The sequence below is a fragment of the Melopsittacus undulatus genome, chromosome 8, assembly GCF_012275295.1.
Source record: "Melopsittacus undulatus isolate bMelUnd1 chromosome 8, bMelUnd1.mat.Z, whole genome shotgun sequence".
Taxonomy (NCBI): Eukaryota; Metazoa; Chordata; class Aves; order Psittaciformes; family Psittaculidae; genus Melopsittacus; species Melopsittacus undulatus.
The window spans coordinates 35,479,178-35,503,920 of NC_047534.1; the positions used below are offsets into that span (position 1 = coordinate 35,479,178).

Consider the following 24,743-nt stretch of genomic DNA (forward strand, 5'->3'; position numbering starts at 1 on the left):
AGAGAAAACATTTGGTTTTAGTCAGCAGCAAATGCCCAGTGCAATGCCCAGCTCAACTCCAGAAAGGAAGCTAGAGCTAGCTTGGTGTTTCTGCAGGCATGAAGTGGGGGTGTTATATGAGCTAGTCTATGTATGGGTATTGTATGACATGATCCTGATTGCTTGTGTTCTTAAGATCTCCTGTGTGTCCTCAAAATTAAGACACCTTTTATGCAAACAACTGTACTTTCCACAGAGGTCCTTTTAAACTGGACTTAGGCAAACTGTCTAGACAAGCTTGCAAAGATATGAAGTGACTGAATTCTCTTTAAGGACTCTTGCTAAATGATGCATAAAACTGCTGTTTAAAGTGTCCTACTGAAAACTGAATTTGCAGGCAATCTGAGCTCAGGAAATCACTGAGTCTCAAGCCTGCAGCTTTTCAATTAAAGAGCTGTGGGGACATCATTTAAGTCATCATTATTCTGACCCCAGGGAGAGAAGTGCTGTGCATTCTCTGCTTATATATGATCCAGAGGGAGTGGGAATTTGCAGAACTGACATTTGTGTTTAATAGTATACACTGGAGATCTGGATTTGAGAGCAACGTTGCTGTATATAGCAGAATTTATTGTCTTAAAAAATCTTGCAAATCATAGAATACCTCAGTTGTTGAAATAGTAGATTTTTTCATGGATTAGGACCTTGTGACTTTTTCCCAGCATCAGTTTCTCCATCTTGTATGTTTAATTCTTGTCCTTCGTCAGCATCACTTCTCTGCAGCTAGAGCAGTACCTTAGCAGTGAACCAGACAAACAGCATACTGGACAAATAGAAGAAAATTACTGTTAGCCAACTTAATTGTATAAACACCACCCATGACGAAATAGCTGTCCTAGTAAAACCAATTTTCTGCTACCCAGGATTTTTCAAGGATCTCAGTTTATACTGTATCTGTCCTTAGTTTATGCATGGAAAGAAACAGACATCCAGCTCTCTTAAATAAGAGGCTTTGTAATACGAGGTGATTTTTACATATATGATCTTACTGTCACTTATTTTTTTCTTAAAGGAATCTGTCACATCATAGACGTGTATCAAAGATAAGGCCATATCCAGATTATTCTTCCTCTTCCTACATTGAAGATTCAATCCACCACACTGACAGCATAGTGAAGAACATTTCTTCTGAACATTCAATGTCCACTACACCATTGACTTCAGGGGAGAAGAACAGAAACTCCATTAACTATGAGCGGCAGCAAGCACAAGCTCGCATCCCTAGTCCTGAGACAAGTGTCACCAGTTTGTCCACCAACACAACCACCACCAATACAACTGGCCTCACTCCTAGCACTGGCATGACCACCATATCCGAAATGCCTTATTCGGATGAAACAAACTTGCATACCACAAATGTCATGCAGCCAGGTGGGCCCACCCCCGTTTGTCTGCAGCTAACAGAGGAGGACTTAGAGACAAATAAATTGGATCCAAAAGAAGTGGATAAGAACCTGAAAGAAAGTTCTGATGAGAATCTGATGGAACATTCGCTTAAGCAGTTTAGCGGGCCAGATCCACTCAGCAGCACTAGTTCCAGCTTGCTTTATCCACTGATAAAACTTGCAGTAGAGGTGACAGGACAACAGGACTTCACGCAAGCTGGCAATGGTCAAGCATGTTTGATTCCAGATGTCCCATCTGCTCAGGTCTATCCTCTACCCAAGCAACAGAACCTTCCAAAGAGGCCTACAAGCCTCCCCCTGAACACCAAAAATTCAACAAAGGAGCCACGGTTAAAATTTGGTGGCAAGCACAAATCAAACTTGAAGCAAGTGGAAACAGGCGTTGCCAAAATGAACACTATCAATGCTGCAGAACCTCATGTTGTGACAGTTACCATGAATGGAGTGGCTGGGAGAAGCCACGGCATAAACTCTCATGCTGGCACAACCCAGTACGCCAATGGCATAGTGCCATCTGGCCAGGCCACCAGTTCGGTAGCACAAAGGGCCCAGGAAATGCTCCAGAACCAGTTCAGTGGAGAGGATAGTCGGCTGAATATTAATTCAAGCCCTGATGAGCATGAACCCTTGTTGAGGCGGGAGCAGCAAGTTGGCCATGATGAAGGTGTTCTGGACCGCCTGGTAGACAGGAGAGAGCGACCACTGGATACTGGCAGAACAAATGCCAACAACAACAACAGTAACCCATGTCCAGTGCAAGACGCAGCTACAGTCAGTGTCCAGAGTGTAGTGAGAAATCCTGGGCAGACCCAGACTAGAAGAGCACAGAGGCCTAATTCGCTGGATCTATCAGCCACAAATAGTTTGGATAGCAGTAGTATGCAGTGTAAGTGCCTGCAGGACAGTTTCCCTGACACTTTTTTACTTAATAGCTACATCTGTCTTGTTGAATAGGAAACACTTCTGCCTCTGCTGTCCCTCCTCAAAGCATACTCACTAAATCCCATAGGAATTTAATTTCTATGAGTACAATTTTAATCTCCTTGATAAAGTCCTGTTTCCATCAACTCCAGTACATGTTAGGTCACTATCTTCCTCCCACATGCATGAAATAAATCTGTCTCTTTATAACCTGTCTACTCTGACTGGGAAGGGAGTAATTCCTAACTTTTATTATTCCTTGCAAGGCACCTACCATGGCAGCTGCAAGGTATATTGAAAAAGCTTCCTATTTCTTCCTTCAGGGGCACATTATATCTCTTTTCCTTATTTCTCCTCATTCTCTTAAGAGTAGCTGGCTCTAAGGTACATTGATTAAAATAGTTTATTATAGTAACTATTTACATGCTTCATGACTTTTAAAGCAACTGATTTGACTGTATTAGCGTAGCGTAGACAGAGGGTCAGCCGTTCTCTGCTTGCCTCCAACAATTTTATCAATCCTTCATTAGTTCACCATGTACATATTAAAAATTAATCAAAATAGTTAGAATTGATTTTAGTAGACTCCTTCAGAATAACTGCCTTAAGAGTTTTATGGCCAGAGATCTAAGAGGTTACAATGGAACCCTTCTTTTTCAGTAAGAATGTAACCATGTAGTTCCAGTTTAATTAGGTGCATCCTCCGAGTTTGACTTTGGGCCTGTTGGAGCTGTTGGAAAGGCCTCCTAATGTGCATTTTCAAGTGAATTTGTTTCCAGAATGCACTGCAGACTCTGAAAGGTGCTTGCAAACCTCTGACTGTGTTTAGGCAGATGCTGTGATACTACTGAAATAACCTGGGGGGCCAGGCAAGTTCGGAAAGGTTTAGAAGGAAACTGGAACAAACCTTTCAAGAAACGTAGCTGGATATTCAGCAGTGAAATGTTTAACCCTTCCTTTTAAGTAGGAAACCTTAATTTTTGTCTTAACACGGTGAATTGACATCTGATTGAGGTAAAGAAAACAGATTATTGCAGTAACTTTCTTCAGTTTAAGTTTATATGAAGTAAAAGGGGGTTTTAACAATCAGATTTTTACTGCTAAAATTTTATCATGATTGAAGTTAAGTTTTGCAACCCAGCATACCAAATCCTGACATGATCTTAACAGAGCATGGACCATTTTGTCTTCAAGTAAAATGCTTTGCCAGGTGAAGTAGGATATGGGGACCTATGGTTTGGTTATACTATGAAAAGTTTAGTCTTTGCCGTCCTGTCGTAGCGACATTTTTTTGTACCTCCCATTACAGGTAATATAAGATACTATGATTGCAAAAGCCCCTCAAATGTCAAATGCTGATTCTGCTGTTTGATGCCAATGTGCAGTCAAGGTAACACAAATTACTTCAGTGAAGTAATTTCTGACAGAGAACAGAATCTGACCCCTTGTTTCAGTGGCAGCTACTGTAGCTGATGTATACGTCATGCCTCTGCCACCCGGTTGCTTTTGTGTGATAAGATTTTTGTTCTGTTGTTCTGTTCTGCATGAGTAACAACCCTGAACTCTCCAGTCGGATCTTCCTTGTAATGCTGTTTTCTACTCTGTTTTTGTTTTCTGTTTGGGTTTTCTTTTATTTCTATCTCTTCCCTTCAGTAGGTGACTCCTCGCAGGATGGCAAATCGGGCTCAGGAGAAAAGATCAAGAAACGTGTGAAAACTCCATACTCCCTGAAGCGGTGGCGTCCTTCCACGTGGGTCATCTCCACCGAGCCGCTGCACTGCGAGGTCAACAACAACGGCAGCGACCAGGCTGTCCACTCCAAATCCAGCACTGCCGTTTACCTTGCAGAAGGAGGCACTGCCACCACAATGGTATCTAAGGACGCAGGGGTGAACTGCCTGTGAAATACTTCAAAAGCTGGCAAATGACCTTTTTTTTGCATTATTTGAAACAACCATGCGGAAGACATTTTAAGAAAACTGCTTTCTCCTCCTGTCAGCAGCCCCCTCCCAAGGACTCGCTTTAAATAGATTTCAGCTATGCAGAAAATTTTTTAGCTTATGCTTCCATATAATTTTTTTGGGTTGTTGTTTTTATTTGTTTGGAACATTTTTGCACTTTTGATTTCGCCTTGCTCGAGTTCAGTCTGTCTGTCCCGACCACGGAATATATATATGTGTGCGTATCAAATGTGGTCGCAAAATATTTTTTTAAGAAAAAAAGTAACAAAAAAAAAGTATTGCTGATAATCAGTTTGGACCAGTTTCTTACGGTCACTAAGATCTGAAGCAGACTATAAGACAGGTTTGACTGCAGTGGTGTCTTGTTTAACCATGTTTTGATTTCTGTGCACAAGCTAGTCTGTGTATTTCTATGTTACAAAGTGTATTCTCTTTTGAACCCCCTGTTTTTCTCGTGTCATGTTGAAATGTGCAATAGTCTGTAGTTCACAGTATGCTTCATTGAAGAGCGTGTTTCTAAAACTGCCACATGTTCCCCTTTTTGTATTTGTTCATTTTTCCCTGACAGTTGAGCAGTCGGCCGGTCATGACAGTGAACTTTGCACACCATAGCCAGCCTGAAGCAGCTGGCTCTATCACATTGTGCTCTGAGGTGACAATGCATGAATTTTCCCCAACCTAAAAGGGCTTAAAAAGAAACAAAAGAGGAAAAATCTGAGCTCAGTACCATTCCTTCGATCCTTCCAGGTCAAAATGTGTTCCCTTTATAGTAGTAGGTGCCAGCCTGTGACGTTCTGAAGAATAATACGTTGGACAAATGTAAGGAAACTGTCAGCCATTTTTTCCATTTGGTCTTGTGTGCAGTTTCACCCCCTGTATTTATGTAAAACTTTATTTAGATCACTGATGTGTACATTGAAAAATACATTGTATTCAGAAATCTTAGTAACTGTCATACCGAAAAGCTCTAGTGAAGGCAGGTTGCGAGTGGATGATGTATTTTGTTTACGAAGAGCAAAAATCATGAATCATATTTGGCACAAAAGAATTCTGTGGTGAGTCACAAATCTTTCCTGATTTACCTCCTTACAGCCACATTACTTACACAGGTAGGTGCAGCCTAATTGACTGTTGTTGCTGAGTTGAGTTAAACTTGTCCTCCCAAGTTCTTAGAACACCCAATTCATCTTCTTAAAATGTATTACATGCTTTTAGAACTCATGGTTCTGAGCGTTTGTGAGGGAGGGTTGCTGTTTCTTCCCTCTGCTTAGACCCTTCTTTCAGCTGCGTGCACATCGATTTTTAGGTGTCAGTGAACATGAATGTACAATCTATTGAGATAAATTGTTTTTCCACCATCTCAAGTAAATCTTACTCCTTTTTCAGAATGATTGTTTTCACTCTCTTCTGAAAGACATTTAATTTCCTCATTGGTCAGGACTTCTTCCACCTGAGGAATATTCCTTCTGATAGCATTTCAGTAAGATCTACTTTGATGAAAAAGACGTAACACATGTCAGTCTTTGGTACTGAGTGAAGTTTTTTTACCACTTGATATGAAAACCGATGCTGTTCAAAGAAAGAAAATCTATTCAGTCAGCCTGCCAAAGTCCTGTGGCAGGATACTGGCAGCAAACAATTGCCTCCCCCAGCCTGTCTCCTTTCAGCTGACTGAAACAGATGCTCTCTGCTTTCAAGCTCATTTGTTTCCTTGCTGTTACACTATTTTTTCCCCGGAGGTAAACTTTGCCAACCTTGTTCTTCTATATCTGATGATACAACAAGCATAATATATGCCTTGATATATCTGATTCTTGCTGTTTCCCAAAATCCTTTGTTTATGCTTGATTGCTATGATTTCTCTTGTCATGTTTCTTAGATGCTCCTAGATATCTCCAAGAGATAACTATCAATCCATACTTTGATTAAGTGTAGCCCTAGAAATACAAGCCATGAGACACATTATGGGCTCCCTATGCTCCTGAAGCACCAGTTCACATAGTACCTTTCGTCTCTGAGGCGTAATTCTGTTATCCATCTGTATAAATACAGAGTCCTATCTCCCCTCTTCAAAAATCCAGCCTTTCTCTGGTTTTACTTTTAATTCATTCCCTGGCTCCCCATCTGCTGCAATCTCGCATCCCAGATGTTGAAAACCTGCCAGTTGCTCAGCTGGGCTTCAAGACCTGAATCACGATTTTTGGCATTCTGTTCAGAATGTTGGCTGTGGTTCTCTTCTCTTTGGCCTTCTTTGAGTCTCCGGTTGAAGTACGGTATGTTGTTCTGTGATGATCATTGTATCATACATATTGAAGATTCTTCACTCCTTTCCCAATGACTTTTTGCTTTGCCTTGCATGTATCACCCATCAGCATTTCAGAATGTGGGCCAAGAAGCATATTTAGTACACTTAGCTAACTTGCAACACTCTGAGGGAGAAAAGTGATTTTCTCTGACTACTACTTCATTTTGCTAAGACAGATCTGCACCCAGCATCTAGCTTTCCCTTTCAGGCCCATCCTTTGTAAGAAACTCAACTTTATGCTCGAGGCAATCAAAATAATTTTAATACCAGATGAAAATGTTCTGCAGTTTTCCCTTAAACACTCTTAAAGCAAACATAATAGTTCTTATTCCTTTATCTATTTCTGTCACTTGCTGGAGGGTCTCTGGGATGAATTATAATTAGTAGAAAGTATTGGCTTTGTAATCTACCACGGATAAATATAATCTGTAACATGACAGAAATATGTATTTTATCACAAAATACCAAACTGAGAATAACTACTTTGAAAGGTCAGTCAAAACAAGCTCCATTGAGTAGGTACCAAAATACTGTCATTCTGCTCAGCTAGATGAGAGCAGATTAGCAGTTTGGTTTTAATGCTTAATATAGTAATGCCCTTTTTTTTGTGCTCACAGCACATAATCCACAGATACTTTCTCTGTAAATTAAATGATATTGAATTGTATCTCATGCCATGAGGAATCATCCTTAACCAAACAAAATACATGTAAGAGAGACTCCTACAGACCAGACACATGAATAGTTGATAAATGTAATCAGGGGAGATAAATGTGTTTTATTTCTTTGTGGTTTTGGGTTTTTTGGTTTTGTTTTGAAAAGAAAAGGATAATGATGAAAGTTTATAATTTTCTATCAATTTCTCATATATATTGCAGACAAGATAAATATAGCAAAATGAAAATAGAACGATAGTGTAAATACCTATGAATTGTGCCACTGTCAAATAGGCAACAGTAGAATATTTGCTATGGTAATTTATAATGTATAATTCAATGTTAGAGCAAACATTTGTGATGTTTGTATATATAAGCCAAAATCTCACTGGTTTTAGGAAACGATGTGCTAGTAGAAGCCAGAAGAGTTATTAGGTTAATGCATTGTCTCTTTTTCTGTTTCCTATAATAGAGATCCTCATCAACATAACATGGTTTCTAGAATGTGAATTATAACCATTTGAACAGACATGCCTCATAGTTGGATTTATTTTCTTCTAAAACTGATGTTTGTAAGTCACACTATCTGTCACACTTTCCCTGAATTCCCTTATAATGCTCCACAGCTTAATGCACTAAGCAGTTCTTATTAACAATGCCTCTCTTGAAACTCCCAAGATTAAATTGCACAGCTAAAAGTAAAGGAGTTCCTAATTTAAAAGCCAGTTGATAATGTCATCTTTAGAATATTCTCAGAAACAAAGAGCATTTCTGGTTTGCTTTTTTACTGCTGTGCATTTGTCTTGTTTCCATATAAAATCACCTCATTTTCAGATGCAGCACAGTTTCATTATTTTCAATGCACCAGGGACAAAAAACCCAAGCCAAACAACAGAAGCCCCCACCTTATAAATGTATTTAGCAAGTATGTATCTTCCCACCTGTCAACCTTCTCTAAAAGAAATCTTTAATCGTACCTGCCTCAGAAAGAAGAATAAGGAAGTTCTGTATTTGTATGGAATAGATTATTGGGCCAAATTTAGTAATAATGAATTGTTACTTAAAATTTATATGTATACATTGTTGTATATGCCATAGTTTCAGTGTTCGGTGCATTCTGCTCCAATATTCCTTTTTTACATGTTAAACCTAATCTGCTAATACAACATTGCTACATCTATGTTCAGATTTCAGGAAAATATTCAGAAGTTCATGGAAATTACGGATTATGGAAAGTTCAAGCCTAATCAGGGAGAATTTCAAAATTCACATATTTAGTCAATACAGGAGAAATTAGTTATGCTGTAGTTTTCACTTGCATAAAAATAATGGCAGTTCCCATTGTGGAAGCAGGCTGGTTTAAAGTCATAAAAGCTATAACTTTTGAGCACAGTAGCATACCCATGACTTGATGTCTAATTAGAAAACTGGGGGCATCTTATCAAAGAAAACTGAAACAGGCCTGATTAGCCTATGACAATTGGATCATAGACTGACAAGTTAGTATTCTGTGTCAATCTGAATTGTCTGAATTTTTCTCTCTGATCTCCCACTATCCATTTTAACAGGTAAATATATTGACCTCCTTGTTTAAATGTTCTTACTACATTCTGTTTGACTTTAAGTCTTTCTTCAGTGAAAAAGCTATCCATACTGCAGTTGCAACCAAATACATATTTTTAATGTAAACTCTGTATGTATTTAGATGCATATGTATGCTGTGCATAAATTCCAGGATCAAATTCTGAGTTCCAGCATCAGATGGTAGCATTGGGAACAAGTATAATGTTCTTTTTCATGTGCCATTTTTTAATTGCCTTTAGTGCGTCAGAGTAAAATTGGGCTCAGAGTGTGACATACAGTCCAGTGGTGCAAGATCTCCCGTGACAGACTTGTCATTGATGATTTAGGTGGAATGTATTTATGAGAGATTGGAATGCACATGACAAACTTTATCTGAAGCTGAGTAATTCAAGGTACCTCTCTTAGAGATCAAAAAGTAACCCAAAATTCTTAATACATGCTCATTTTTACGAGTTTTTTTAAGGTAGTAGTGATAGTTATGTGTGGTTGCCATTTAAACATAGTATTTTAGTCCAGTAAACCAAATTACATTTTAGGCTTCTGTATTGTCATATAAAACTGTAGCTGTAGAAATAACATCACTTTTTTGATACCCCCCCCACCCCCAGTAGGTTCAGTTTTGATCTGAAGTAGTAACAAGTCAGATTTCTCATTTTGGGGTTTCTTCTGTACTTGACTAAACTGGTTGCAGAGCTTCTACTTCTGCAGAGGGCACATTTAGGCACTCCAGTGAATCACAATGGGAATTATGTTTGGCACAAGTGTAGCTGAGGAAATCAACATCCAGGCGCCTGGCTCTTGAGCCGAGCGCTGTTGAAATCAAAGAGGAGGCTGCCATTGATTGTGAGCAAAGGAGAGATGGGTTCTGCTGGCAGTGGTTTTAAGAATATGTTGCAAGGATTAGCCCTGGGAAAGCTGAAGTGGAATGTGGGACCACATGGGTGATGTTTTGAGGGGAGTGAGCTGATGCTTGGGCTCAGGCTGGGTCAGTATCAGTGTGGCTGATTCTTGTCAAGAAGGGGAACTGCACCAGTGGCAGTGGAAGGTTTCAAGATAAATCCTTGTCTACACCAAAACCCTTTAATAGTGATCTGGGCTTCATGCACGTCTGATGTGGTGACTGCTGCAGTGTGTTACTAGTCTGAATTACTTTTTATGGCCATTCCTATTTATTTCCCTGTGGTTTAATATACATATGTGCATAATAAGCAGGAACTAGTGAGAGTTACATTAACTTACAATGTAATTGTCAGATATTTTAAAAAGCCTGTTGATGAGAAATAGTGTAAATCTGCAAGTCATTCAGTTGGTTAACTTCAATGCAAAAATCATGTTTCAACAGACGCAGTAACTCACAGGAAGGACTTCTTACATGTTCTTGCAGGCTTCTGCAGCTAGATTACAGGAGCATACACGCATCAGGGGCATAGTATCTTGCCTGGTGACTATTTTAAAGCAGAAATAATTAGCCTTTATAACTTCCTTCTTCCAAGGTCTCCCAAAAGTAGCCCAATTTTTGTAGCCCATTCACTTATTTTTAAGACAGAGTGGAAATGTGAGGTTTATTTGTAGAGCACTTGATTCACTTTTTCTGTGCTTCAGAACTGTACCATGAAGTATCACACTTCAGTCTTGTTTATTCCAAAGGAAAGAATAGAGTTCATGTTTCTGTAAAACATCACAAGGACAAGGAAACAGAGACAAGTCCAGCTTAGAGCTGACTTTCCTTTGTCACTTTTGTATTTCCTGACTGGTGACTCTTCTCTCTCCTTCACACTGTTGAAACGTATTTAAAATGGTTTGTATGTAACGTTCCTTGTCTGCTTTTTGTCTCTAGAGGAAAGTGTGCTCTATTCACATTTATATAAGCTGGAATCATATTTTACAGTTGCTGTTGATTATTTCCCCCCCAGACGCAGTATAAGAGGAAAATGAACATGGCAAAGACTGATTTCTAGGGTTTGGTCTTCTGTAAAAGCTGAAATAAGGAGATGTAAACCTGCCATTTTCCTCGTGAAAGACTGTAAAGAAAGCATTACTTTCTGAGCGAGCTTTTCTGGGGAAGAGGGGGAGAAACCCTAGAATACGGAGTCTCATCAGAACCCTTTTGTTAACGGGTATTTTTGGTTTTCTCTCAAATGGCTGAGAAAATATCATGTATGAATTTATACATAATTGCTTTCAGTTATTTCTTTTGTATAAGCTGCCCAATACCCTTGCTATGCTGTATAAGTTGTGTTTCATGGAACAGTGTGAGTATGAAATAAAAAAAAGCTAATTTTGGGGTTTTAAGTCATCTGTGGATGCCACTATGAAAGCTGACATTGTTAAAGCCACTACAGAGTTTTCTATGAATACTTGTAAGAATTGCTTTGTTATATATAAACCTAAATAAAGAGATTGTATTGATACAGAGACATTGGATAAGAACATTTAAAGGCTATTCTTTAGATCTAAAAGAAAAGGCTTGCTGTAAAATGGTGCATTATTCCATTTATTAAAGATCATATTAATGACAAAAAGCACATTCTTTTGTGGGTTTTTCATGGTATTATCTGTTATAGAAATGCTGCCAGGAAGGGGAGTAAAGCCCCTGTTGCAGCTGTGTTTTGTTGGTTACGGATAAGGAACTGCTTCATTACCAAGGGCTGAATAGGACTTTGGGACACCTTTGGCATGTGACAGATCACACACTGCTTTGTTGTCAGAAAGTAGTGTGAAATAATTAGGGCTTGTTGTTACATTAATGTAGTGCCTCTGGCTGCTTTTTACCCATTTTCACCAGTCAGCCAGTTAAGATGCTTGTTACTGGCACCTAAATACAGCGTGGTAGGTGTTTCAAAGTAGTAGGCCGGCCATGGCCTCTTGTCATGCATTGTCTGTCTGCTAAGTGTTTAAATGTAGAAAAACAAAAGGAAGAAGAAAACAGAGAGAAAACAGGAGGAAAAGGCATTAAATTAGACACCTTTTCACTTTTGGTTGGGCTGCACTTGGATTTATGGCAACCCGGCATGTGGGAGGGGACAGCAGGTAACAACCTTTGCAGGTGGGACAAGGACTAAAATAGCAACCCCTATCCTTCCACACAAACTATTGCCATCTTTTCCATCCCCATGAGGAGACAACGTCACAGCGTTCTTACAAGCAGGAGCTTCCTCAGCCCAGAGCTGGTGCCCCATCCAACACAACTAGAAGAAATGTAGGTCCACCTGCAAATTCCACCCCCTGACGCAGGAGCTTTCCTGCTCTGCCCTCCCGAAGGTAAGGTGCTGGGGACAGACAGGCCTTTTCTCCACTGCCCCCTTTTGTTGTGCTTCCTGATGTTTTCCAGTGAAGAGCTCTTCCTCTAAGGTTCCCTTCTTCCAGTTGTGCCTGTGAGGAGCTTCAAGGTAAGTCAATAACTGTAATCACCCCCATACAAATGGTAGATGTGCTGTACCTGTACACAGGTGATGCTGTTCGATTGATCTTGTCTTTCTCATCTCCTGTCTGACCACTGGTAAGTGTGAGGGAGGAAGCATTCCATGGCCTGATTGGTGCTAAGGGAGGCAGCAGGATGCTGAGGCTTTAGGGCATGGATGCTTATCTATGTGAAGAACAGAAGGAAATGCATACAAAATGGCGCTGGGAACTATCACCCCCACTCACTTCCCTTTCTAAACAGCACCAAGCACTGTGCTGCGGGACCCCACTGGTTCCAACACTTTCCATTATGCACAGATTGGTTGGACACATCCTGCACCTCAGTTGCTTCATGGTTTAGATCTCCTCCTTTCTTAATTCCTGTTAATTTATTTTCTGTATGAACACTGATGATTTTTGTGAGCAAATAAGTGACGCAAGTGTTAGACCTCCGTGGCGAAAGAACTACACCTCCAAAATGAAGAGAAAGAAGGGAGATAGAATGCGGATCTTCATTTCTTGCTGGCATTAATAAGGAGGAAGCAACAAACTGAGGCAAATTGTGTCTGGTCGAGCATCTGCCTGTATGGTGAATCACCTCAGCCCCACCACTGAATGTGGCTACAGGGAAGGATCACAACAAGCTTCCCTTCCCCTGTGGAAGGGAGGCAGACTCCATGCTCCATCTGCAGATACTTCGGGGGTTTCTGGATTGGAGCTCAGGCCGGTTACAGACAAGGAGCAGGTCCCTCCCTGACTGAGAGCTCTGTGCTGGCATGCAGTGGCTTGCTGTTGGCTCAAGCTGGCTGAACAACACGAGCTCACAGGAAAGAGACTCTGGGTAGCCAGGTCTGACTACCTATATGTGGGGCTTTAAGGATGGGCCTACAAAGCTCTTTGTACCCGGAGATCTCAGTGATCCTGGTGGGAGCCAGAGACCTTTGAAGTCCTCCCAAGAACAGTGCCAGGGAAGTCAGATTTCCCACGAGGTTGTAGCCAGGGACACCAGGAGCGCTGGGAACCACGGGAAGCACTCCTTTCCCTACGGCACAACAGGCCCGTTCATTTCCTACTGCCCTGCCCTGTGCGGCAGCTCTGCCCCCGGAGCAGGGGGAAAGGTGGCTGCAGCAGGTCAGGGCAGGATGCTGACCCGATCAACACAGGAGCAACAGGAGCTGTGCCCATTCCACTTTCACCAGTGCCCGGGATGGAGAGGCTGAGAAGGAACTGGGGGGCAGCCCTGACTAAAGAGGTAGATGGGTCCCCTACCCAGCAATTACCTCTCTGCCGACAGCAAGAGCAGCCAAGTCCTGCCCTACCCAGCAGATGTGGCTGAGCCGTGTCCTCAGGGCATCTGGGAAGCCTTGACTCAGCTCTGCATTAACACAGTGTTACTGGTGAGCTTTACCGATGTGCTTTGTATCGGGTACCTGAGCTACTCAGGCGTAAGAAATGGTTTCCTCATAGGTTTCCCTGTGTGACCCCATATTCTCACCTCGGCCAGCTCTCTCCTGCAGAAATAACAGCCACTTGTATTCAGCTTTTGCTTTGCTAATGGGAAATGAAAGTAAAACAACAATAATTATATTCCTCTTTGTCCCAGTGCAGCGATGCAGCTGCAGAACGCACTTTGTGGAACGCAGCCATGTCAGTCTTCCATTTGTTTCCATTCAGGGATTTTTCCCCCATTTACTGCTTGCTAATTCTGATGTTATGGAAATTCTCCACGTGCAGGAGATTATAGACATCTGCTCACTGCCATGACCCAAAGCACATTCTGTTGGGTAAAGAGACAGGAAAACTCGGCTATACCAAAACGTTTCAATCTGTATAAATTCATCTCTTCGTGTCAGTCTGAGAGGTTGTAATTGTCCATCCAACAGGGAGCAGAAATGTTTTGAATCCTAGAATGTAAATGGCACACTCAGGTCTTCTGCTTTTATGCCAGGGGATCCTCTTCTGTCAGCTCCCAGCAGCACAGGAGAAGCCTGTGGGAAATCCACAAGTGGTGATCTGAGCTGAAGTCGTGCCGTGGGGATCACTCATGCCCCTTTTACAAAGCCAGCAAATAATGCTGCCCGAGGACAGCTGGGCTGTGCAAGATGGTGTAAGGAAAGCACACTGGTATTTACTGTGCAGCATCTGAGCAAATGGCATTTCTAGATGGGGCTTGCACTGGGAAAATGGTAAGGATGCAAATACTGAGGAAGGTTGGAAATGCGCGATCCAGGTGCATTCCGATTCCTGAGAGGAGGGACAGGAGTTTCCCAAGGCCTTCTGTCACGTTGCAAGCACCTTATGAGAATGAGGATGTACACCCACTACAGAGCAGGCATGGTTTGGGCACGATGGGCAGTGTCTCAAATGCATGAGGTGGGTTTGAGGGAAGAGGAAAGATCATGGAGGAAGGGTAGGGATATTTGTTTCAGGCACCAGCAACACAGTAGGACTCAGTACTTGTTTTTGGCCTGATTTCTTTGTTGCTCCTGTAAGACATTGTGATAAAGAGGGTGCAGAGGTGGTACAGCTCATTCTACTGGTGCCACTGCTTGCATCAGGCCTGCAAGCAGCTCCTGTGAATGGTAGGGGCTTTTTTGCTTTCCCCTTTCATTTAGTGCAACCTTTGTTTGTGAGAAGTGTATGCCATAGGCAATCACATTTCCCAGTCAGGATGACCAGAAATGTGGTGTCCATAAGGTACTTTTATGCACATGGAACTGTGTGCGTAAGAAGTGAGGTTAGTTTGTGCTTTCTTCCTGGTTTTGTTCCTGATGGTTGTTAGACTGTATTTTTTTTTTTTTTGCAGTGACTGGCACTTTACCAGTCTGCTGTAATGTATTTGTGTATTTTTAATTACATATAATTATACCTGTTTTCCCGATTTCTTTCTCTCCTTCCCCATCTACCTCTCCCTTCCCCTTTCCTCCTATTGGAAAGGCAACAACTGAGCCCTGCAGATGTGTTGTAACGAGTAGCTTCTTGCACCTCCAGGTCTCTGGATGAGTGAAAAAGTCAGACCTGACACAAATCACTGTGGCAGGTTGGAGGTCTGACTCTAGCACATGAGGTCAGTGCTGCTGCTGCACACATTCCTTTCCCTAGTGCAGCCAAGGTGTATACAGGTGGCCAAAGAACCTCCTGCAGGAGGGAGGCCTTACTGGATCTCCACTAAGGTGGAAAGAATTCATTGGGAACCTGTGTTTCTGTTGCTCTGCCAGGAGGTTTCTTGCAGGACCATTAAAAACTCTGAATGAGGCCTCAGAACCAGCTGACTTAAAGTCACTATTAAGCAGGATAATTTTGTTTACTGTTTGCTTCTGGAAAACCAGAATGCAACTAAATCATGTGTTTGAGCTTCCCCCTGTGATCATGAGTGATAGAAATGTTCTTTTAAGGCACAGACAAGCAGAAGATCCCATGTGCTTACATGAGCTATGAACTGAGACTTAAAGTGAAACGTGAAGCATTTGAGCCAAGCAGAAGCAAGCAGCAGTATCAGACAGGCTTGATGTGGGCACTGTGTTAACCCTAGCAGAGCACCCATCCACAGGAGGTACTCACAGGTTCTCCTGTTGCAGACCAGCAGTGGCCAACAAGCTGCAGGTTTGGGAAGCTTTTCCCTACTGTGCTTTGGGGTCCAAGGATTAACTGGCCTCTGCTCCAAGGATAAGAGACAACCTGCAGGCTCACCGCTGTGAAACAGCAGCCTGGCTGGACCAGCCACAACTGCTGGAGGCGTCCGCATGCCTCTGCTGAGCAGTGTGAGCCTGAGCATTGCATGAGGCCTGTGCTGCTAACAGAAGTGGGGCTTGGGGCTTTGCCCAGCTTTGCTTTCCTCATCTCAGAGATGACATCCACTCTCACAGTGATGCCTCTCCAGCTACCCTGGAGGCAAAGTCAGGCTGAACACAAGATGCAATGCATGAGGACAGGATGAGACAAACTGATGTCTGGTTGAGATGTAACCAAACTAGTTAAGAGCTCCCCTGGCGCCCATGGCTGAATGCAACAAGGATTCAGAGCACTGCTTTATCGGTTCTAAATAGATGATTTCCCAAATCAGAGAATCCCATGCTCCCACTTAATCCCATGCTCCCACTTGATCACACGCTCTGCTAAAGTTAATTAATTTAACTCCAGGGCTAGTACATGTATGTGGAGAGAGAAGCAAAATCATTTTGTCACTGCTTCTCAGTAGCCATTGTGTTCATGGCCATTGGAATGGCCATGAGTAAGCCATGCCAATAAGCTTTTCACAATCTCTTTAGCTTTTCTAAATGTTATAAAAATAAACAAAAGCAGAACAAGGTTTTAGGCCTGAATCAGAAGGAACAAACCTTCTTCTTTCCTCTCTTAGGCGAAAAGCATCTATAGTTCTGTTCCTATTCATCACATATACAGGAGGATGTTTATCATCCTACAATAAGGCCATAAAATCCACATCATTATTAAAACTGATAATGTCTATAACTGAAATAAATCTTTTACAGCATGTAATTCCATGTGACTCTATGATTATACTTACAGGACAGAAATTGTGCTGGTGGCTTGTAGGAGCCTTCAGTGTTCAATGTTTGTAGATCAAGAGTTTCCTTCTATATTTCGAACACATTCTTCTGCTCTGAGAAATACAGAAATACGTTCCATCTTTATACACAACAAAAATAAAGACAAATCTCTGCATTATATCTGCAAGCTCCAGAAATAAGTGCTAAAAATATTAAGGTTTTGGAAGATAATCTTAAAGAAAATTGCTTGCTTCCTGAAAGGAAGTTTTCTTGTTGGAGGGAGGAATTATATGCAAATTATCATCCAGCATCTTTCTTGCAGGATACCTTGGGGAGCCTAAACTGTGTCTTGTTTCAATGAACTTGGCCACCTCTCCCAATGTTACCAAACCCAGAGATTCAGAAACGCTATGAACATGGCTTTTCTGAGCAGAAACCAGTAACAGCTGCAGTCACTCTCATCTGGCGAACCACACATGACTCCAGCTGCCCCTCGCCTTCAGTAGCTGGACACTCACAAGCTTAGTGTTGCTGCTGTCATTTAACCTGTGTTCAAAAAACAGGTCTGTATATGTGGGAAAACATGTCACAGGTAGGTGAATTTAGCACTGTCTTTTAAAGAAATTAACCTTGTACTTCTCCCAGGTAATTCTGTTCACCATGAATACATGCCGGAAACATCCTTCAAGCCTGCAGGTAAGTGCTGCATTGAGGAACTGTGCTGGTTTGTCAGAAATGTGTTATCTTGGTGCCAGTGAGGCACAGAAACCTCAGGATGTTATTTGTATGACAACGTCTCTTAAAGATTGTACTTCATAAAATGCAGCAGGAGCGCATTTTGCTTTAAGTTGTCTTTTGCTTATCACATGTAGTTTGATTTATGGCCAAGGTCCCATCTGTTGTTTTTTATTGTTTTAATCTTAATACCTTATTTCAATCTGCTTGCCTGCTCAAATCCCACCAGATATTCTGGAATATTAACTGGGATCTTACAGGTTTTGTGTGAAGCAAATTCCTTTATGTTTGTCCTATTTCTCGTATCTCCTGTTAATGTGAACACCCACATAAACAAGGAAAACAAACTCTCTCTGCAGGGGAGAGATAAGAAAAACAATGAAATATCCTGGGGCATAATCTAATGTTTAGATTAGACTCCCAGAATCTTTAGTCTTTCAGCCTTCAGTGTTGCATGCAACAACTGCAGGTAAAAAACTCAAAACAATTTGGGGCAGTAAACTGCTTCTTTACATGTGCTGCTTTACATTGATTTAATTTTGGAGTAAGACATGAACATATTTGAAGCTACTTGGATCACAGCCATTTTCCATCAGATTTGCTATTATCACCATTACTTTTAACAGTACATTTTTCATATGTATTACTATGAGCAGTGAGCGGTTCTATTCATTAACTTCCAGTCCTTGAGTACAACAGAACTCCATAAGTATTCATTGTTTTGATATCCATACAGTGGGATGTGGTCTTGTGAACCTGGCTAAACCTCTTCGAACTTGTTTCTCTGCTTTTCATTCAAGGTCACTGTTTTGACCACTTCCCTGACTTGTTTACATCCTTGTTTTCAGCAGGTTGCACATTTGTTCGTGCAGATCTGTGTGGTTTATCAGTCAGCCTTTGAGAGCACTCCTGATGTGCTTCTAGTGTTTGGATTTATTTGTTTGTGTCCTCAGCTTTTACTACACACCATATTTTAGGAAAGAACCAACCCCTTGCAAGTAAGGGGACATCTGCAGTTCCTAATCTCCCAACAAGGACTATGTTACACAGCAGTACGTTTCGGCAGGCCCCTGGTTTATTTGCGGAGTGCCTCTAGGTCAGTGGGAGATGGGAATGCTCATCACCTCCTGTGGTGGCACTTCAGTGTGGTAGGTGAGCGCACCAGTGACTGTGCAGCTCCTGTGAGCCAATGGAGCTGAAGATGCAGAGGCAGATCCTGACTGTAGGAAATGTGTTGTTCAGAGCTTGCCTGGACAGCGTTAGGCAAAGTCTGAAGGCAGTAAGGGACGTGACAGCTCAAACAAAACCCAGAGCTTGGGAGGTATGAATTACAAGGAGAGTCTGGGGGGGGAATCTGGATCCAAGTTATTTGGGGCTGGGGTTTTGATTTAGGTTTATTTGGGTTTGGAGGGGTTGGGTTGTTTTAAAGTAAAAAGTTTCAAAACTATTTTCAAGTAATTCATAATCCTCCTTTAGTTGTCTCTATTCTTTCTGTAAGGTGTAGGAGTAAGATCTTGTTGTAACACATTTGTAACAGTTTAAACAAATTAATGTATGAAGTACATTAGGTCTGAGTACATGACTTTACATGTTGAACTTTCACGTCTAGAGCAGTATATGTAAATGCTTTGCTTTTTATTGTCATAACAACTGTGTGGAGCAGTGCCATTTTTGCAGTGTGACAATAATGTGGGAAGTACTATAATTGCCACAGATATCTTCTGCATTCAAAGTCGTGACTTGGCTCCGTAACACGTATCATGCAAATCAACCTGAATCAATACCTTTCATTTTTGGCCTCTTCAAAACAGTAACAGGAATCAGAATGCATTCGGAATATTTTATGCCATAAACATATGTTTATGGCACACTGCTTCTGAACAGCCACAGTATTTCTGGGCAGGATAAACTGTCCAAGGGTTGAAAGCCTGCTGAGCAACTGTACTGGCACTGGCAGCGGGTGCTGCCAAAGCAGGAAGAACTGCAGAGACGATTGCATCTTCTGCTCTCGGCTGGGAATTGCAGCAATGCTGCATAGGTTAGCCTGCTGTAGGATACTTGTGTGCAGTCCTGGGCTGCTGTCGTGGTGTAACCCAGCAGGCAGTTGAACACCATACAGCTGCTTGTTAAGTCACCCCCCCACAGTGGGGTGGAGAGATAATCAGACGGGGGGAAAAGTAAAATTTGTGAGTTGAGACCAAGGCAGTTTAACAGGATGTAAAAGGAAGGGGAAATAGTAATAATGGTATCAATAACTGCTACGATTATGCACAAGCTTGCTCACCACCTGCTGACTGATGCCCATCCAGTTCCCAAGAAGCAGACTGTCCCAGGTCACTTGGTAAAGGGCTTACCTCTATCCTATACCAGCCTACAGTTTGGAATATGCATTCTCCAACACCCCACTCCATCTAAGAAAGCTTGCGGCTCCGTTTTGCTAGTTGGTAGAGAGAGAATGACCAAATCCCTTTGCCTCCACTGCTGACAGTATGTAGCCCACGGTGTTTTCTGCCTCTCAGCCATTCCTAGTGAGCAGAGCACTCTCACAGGTATTTCACTGATCAAGTGGGCTATCTGGGATTTGGTGCTTTGCCACATTGTACCACCAGTGCTTGTGATGGCTACAAGGAAAGGACTGAGATGTGATGCTATGTGTGTAATTTATAAGGAAACTTAAGCAAATTGCACACAGGGCTACAGTAATGACCTGCCAGACTTCTGGTGCCTTCCCTTGACATCACCGCTTTCAGGGGCAGCCCAAGTCTGGGCACAGCCTCTTGTAGCCAGCTGTGGTTGACCCGTCCTGCTATGCTACAGGCCCTATTACTACTGTTTAGAGTACCGGCGGGCAAGCATAAAATGCATCCATCCAATCCTTTTTTGCCAGTTTGGTTTCCCACAAAAGGCTCTTGACTCTGACAAGAACTTTAACCTTCAAGGCCTGCGGCAGGCTCATGTGCAGGCATCCTTCAGAAGGGCACATACGTAGTCTTGCTTTTCAGTCTTGTTAAACTTGTGAGCCACCAGGCTGGAGCTCTTCAAAGGGGAAGTCAGGGCTTCTTAAGCGAAGCAGACTTCAATCAGAAACAGCAAAGGAGAAAAGAGGAGCGAAAAAAACAACTCCAAGTGTAACCAGGCTGAAGAAAGAACACTGTGTAATTTGTTTGGATCATAGCAATGGTATTCAATTGCAACATACAACTTGTAGAGTGATATTGAAGAAAGAATGCAAGTTTGGTACCACAGAACAGGCATTTGCAATATAGAGAGATGATTTATTAATTCCTTCATGTCTTGGAGGTGATAAAATGTCTCTACCTTGCATCTAAATAACCCAAACACATGAACTCAAGCCTGCTTCACGCGTGTATTCTCTAACGTACAAATCAGGTTAAGAGGATGTTACAGTCAGCAAGTGTTCTAAAGAGATTGCGGTGAACACGCGACTAATCTAAGGAAGAAAGAGTAAACACAGTAACTGAGGGGAGAAGTCTGCCTGGATATTACCCGTGTATCCGGTGCCATCATCAGTCACGCTAAGCTGGTGGCACAGCGATTGGACGAGCCGCTGCTGCGCCCTCGTCCTCTCCTGCCGCGCCTGGAGAGAACAACGCTCGAGCAGCCCTGTTCTAACGCAGCCCCCGGACGGGCCTGAGACACGGGGGCGGGGGGCGCCACCACCCCACGTGACGGCGGACACCTGGCCCCTGCCCGGCGCTGCGGTCCCGCGGCCCCTTCATCACGGCCCGTGCCAGCCCCGCTCGTCCCCGGGGTTGGGGGTTCCCCTTCACCCGGAGCTCCCCGGTCCGGGGCTGCACCCGGGCCGCGCTCGCGCGCGACCCCTCACCCCCCGCGGCGGCACGTGCCGCGAGCAGCGCGCGGCCCCGCCGGCCGCCACGCGCGCGCGCGTGGTGGCTTTAAGAGCTGCCCCGCCCCTTTCCTCCCGGCGCAGGCTCGGCCACTCAGGAGCGCGCTCCGCAGCCAATGGGCGCGCCGTAGCTGCGCGAGCTGAGAGGCGGCGGGACCAATGGGAGGGCGCGGGGGGCGGGGCGGGGCGGCCGGGGCACTATTGTTGATGAGGCGAGCGGAGGCTTCGGAGGCAGCGCGGGTCGCTCCGGGCTGGGGACGGCAGTGAGGACGAGTCGGGGCCGCGACCGGCACCACCTGAGGCGTTGGACCCCCGTGAGGAGCTGCCGGCGCCCAGCGCCGTTCCCTGCCTTCCCCGCCAGCGACGGTCTTCCGCGAGCCCCGGCTCCCAGCGGACAATGTCCCACCAGCGCGTGAGGCGCAGCGGCTCCCCTACCCCGGCCACCTCCCTGGCGGGAGGAGGCGCGGCGGCGGCGGGCGGCGGAGCCGGAGCGAGCAGTCGCCTCCAGCCCATGCGGGCCACGGTGCCCTTCCAGCTCAAGCAGCAGCAGCAACAGCAGCAACATGGCAGCCCCACGAGGAGCGGCGGCGCGAGCGCCCCGGGCGGGGGTCTCCCACGCGCGGCGCCGGCCTCGCGCAGCATCAGCCCCACGCGCGCGGCGCCCACCGGCGGCGGCGGCCGCGGCGGCCCCGCCATGGCCACGCAGACACCGGGGGGAGGGGGCGGCGGCGCCGCCTCAGCCGCCGCCTCCTCGCGGGGCAGCCCCACGCGCGCCGGCGGAGCGCGGGGGAGCCCCCCGCGGCCCCACCATCTCCCGCCGCCGCCTCCCCCGCCGCCGCCGCTGGGCTGCGGGCTCTCACCCTGCTCCTCTCCCGTGCCTCCGCTGCCCGAGGGCAGGGTCCGGCACCGGCGGCACTCGCCAGAGCAGGGCAGGAGCTCCCCGGAGAGGAAGAGTCCCAGCTCCCCCGTCTGCAAAGGTGAGCGCTGCCGCCGGCCCCACCGCGCCGCGCACCTGCTGCCGCCCGGCGTTACTGGCGGGGAGAGGACCCGTACCTGAGGGGAGTTTGGGGGGGGGGGTGCACGGCCAGACCGCTACGGGGTTGCGGGAGGAGCGGCAGCGGGCGCTCCCCGGGCGGCTCAGTGTGGCCGGGTTCAGGGAGCGCTTTGCGGGGTGATAGGGCTCGCATCGGCGGTGGTCTCCGCTTCTGTTCTCGGGAGGAGAGGTAGGGACACAGGGGCCGTGCTCAGGCTTGCGCCCGTTCCCAGCCTTCTGTTTCTGGCGACGGCACTTGCGGAGTGTGTGCATTGAAGGGCTTGTTGCTTTTGTTACCGCTTCCTGGTTGTTAGAAGAGGGACGGAGAAAGCCAAGCGTGCCATGTGGGGAGTTGTAGCTATTGCTGTAGCCCTTCTGCAAGCACTGCCAAAGGTTTCCAGATGAGAGGGGGTCAGCGGTGTAGATGTGCATCAGGTACTTCGGTACAAGCTTAAGGTGTATTTGGTGTTTGGGGGGTGTTGTGAAGCCTTCACATCTTCATTCCTTTCTGTGCATCTTGTCCCAGATGGTGTGTGATTTCAATCCAGTGTCCACAAGCTGGTGATTAGTAAATCAGTAGCATTGTAGGCATTGCACAGAGATGCAGGAAAAAAGTGCTCGTTATCTCTCTTAGTAGTTACTTTCAACATGAACCCTGTAGAAGGATGTGTGAACTTAAGTGATGACAAGCTTGTGCTACATCAAGGGTAGAAAATAGTGTGGGAATGGCATGCGTTTTGTAACAAACTGCTTTTTTTAATAGTTTTAAGCAATTAAAGCATACCTACTGGGAATGCTGAAATATAAGCAACATTTGGCTTCTGGCTGAGGCTAAAAGAGGCTTACATATGTCCTTGTTCTTCTCTACTCAAAAATGTTTGAGTGAGGCTCTGTGTTCATATCCTCAAATCTGGAAAAATCTGACTTCTGCGATGCCAAAGGTTATAGCTGCTCTTTTATAACATTGCACACAATAACTTGTGCAATAAAGTTGACTAATATACAGAAGTGTATATGCAGAAATATAGGACCAACATGATTCCCTTCAACACTTTTGCTTCTCCTGATGTTGCTCACCCTTCTAGAATAATGATTATAACCAGACTATCACTATGTTGGCTTTCTTTCACCTTTTGTTTTATCCTGGCTCTTGAAGAATGGTGCTGCCCAATTAGACAGTCATAATCAGTTGGTATAGTACATAGCACTTAAGCTAATGTCTGTGTAACTTAATTTTTATCATTTTTTTAAATTCAGACATACCCCTTCAAGATTACCATATGACTGCTTGCCTGCAGTGTAAGAAAGCAGTATCACAAAGCTGTTTATGTTCTGAATTAGATTTTCTGCTTTTTGGATAAGAGTAACATGACTTTTTTTAAGGTTATATTCCGAGCCTTTGGATTGAGGAATGTGTGTATCCTTTGTTTGAGATTCTTGTTAATCAGTAATCTGAAAGACTTTATACACATAACACAATCCTGTCTTCTTCCTGTGATTTGCCCAAGGTGCAATCTCCTGGCCTGGAAAATGAGGAACAGGATGGCTAGCCTTGAAATCGAAAGCTGTTTATAAAGGCATGTGTCAACCATTTAGGGTGGAAAAATTGCACCATCTTCAGATCATTGTGTAAAAGTCTCTTGAAACCATGCTACCTTCCTTATTGCATCTAAGCGTTCACTTGTAGAAACAATGAAATCACTTGGTTACTGAGTTAAAGTAACTTCACTAGCTTTTTATCAGATGTATGAAAACAGAATTGCTTTCTGAACGTTACTTGTAATGGCCCAGAATGCAAATTAAACCTGTTTAATATTGCTTAGCATTTGTCTTGTGTAGTCCAGTACTTGATAGAGACTGAGTTAACTTCAGTTTTTTTCTTCACCTAGGTAAGAAAACTTACTGGTAGCTGAGAACATGCTAGTTGCTAATGAGGCTACTGTTGTGAAGCCATGCAGGGCACTTCAGGGTATCAGTCAGAATCTACTGGAGAATAACTTGGGTTTTCCTGTTTCTTGTTTTTAGATGATGGCTTTTGTTCATTTCTGCAGCTGCAGCCATAGGTTTTTTTTAATGTTAAAATGAACCCTGAGGTTAGACAAATGATAGCTGTTTCTGAACTGCAGTACTGGTTCTGTAAGTTTAGACTCAACTCCATGTTTTCCACTTAGTTGAATAGTTTTGAATGTAGTTTTCATCAATGTACTTAACGCTACTTGACGCAAGCTGAGAACCCCTACTTGTGAATTCACAAATGTGACTTAATATCTTGGTTTTGAGTTTTCTGGTGGTGGAGTTTTCTTGGGGTGTGGTTTTTTGTTGGGT

At 44.0% G+C, this 24,743-nt stretch overlaps 2 protein-coding genes across 2 annotated transcripts in view; both read left to right on the forward strand.

The window, feature by feature from the left end:
* The window catches only part of BMPR2 (bone morphogenetic protein receptor type 2), a 112,833-nt gene extending 101,436 nt beyond the window's left edge, over positions 1–11,397 (forward strand). The window contains exons 12-13 of the mRNA XM_005144644.4: positions 1,052–2,331; positions 4,020–11,397. Of these exons, the coding sequence (XP_005144701.3) occupies positions 1,052–2,331; positions 4,020–4,270 (1,531 nt within the window). The 3' untranslated portion in view covers positions 4,271–11,397. The remainder of the gene's footprint in view (positions 1–1,051; positions 2,332–4,019) is intronic.
* Positions 11,398–21,654: 10,257 nt separating this feature from the next.
* The window catches only part of FAM117B (family with sequence similarity 117 member B), a 28,865-nt gene continuing 25,776 nt past the window's right edge, over positions 21,655–24,743 (forward strand). Inside the window, exon 1 of the mRNA XM_034065604.1 lies at positions 21,655–22,362. Within this exon, the coding sequence (XP_033921495.1) occupies positions 21,783–22,362 (580 nt within the window). The 5' untranslated portion in view covers positions 21,655–21,782. The remainder of the gene's footprint in view (positions 22,363–24,743) is intronic.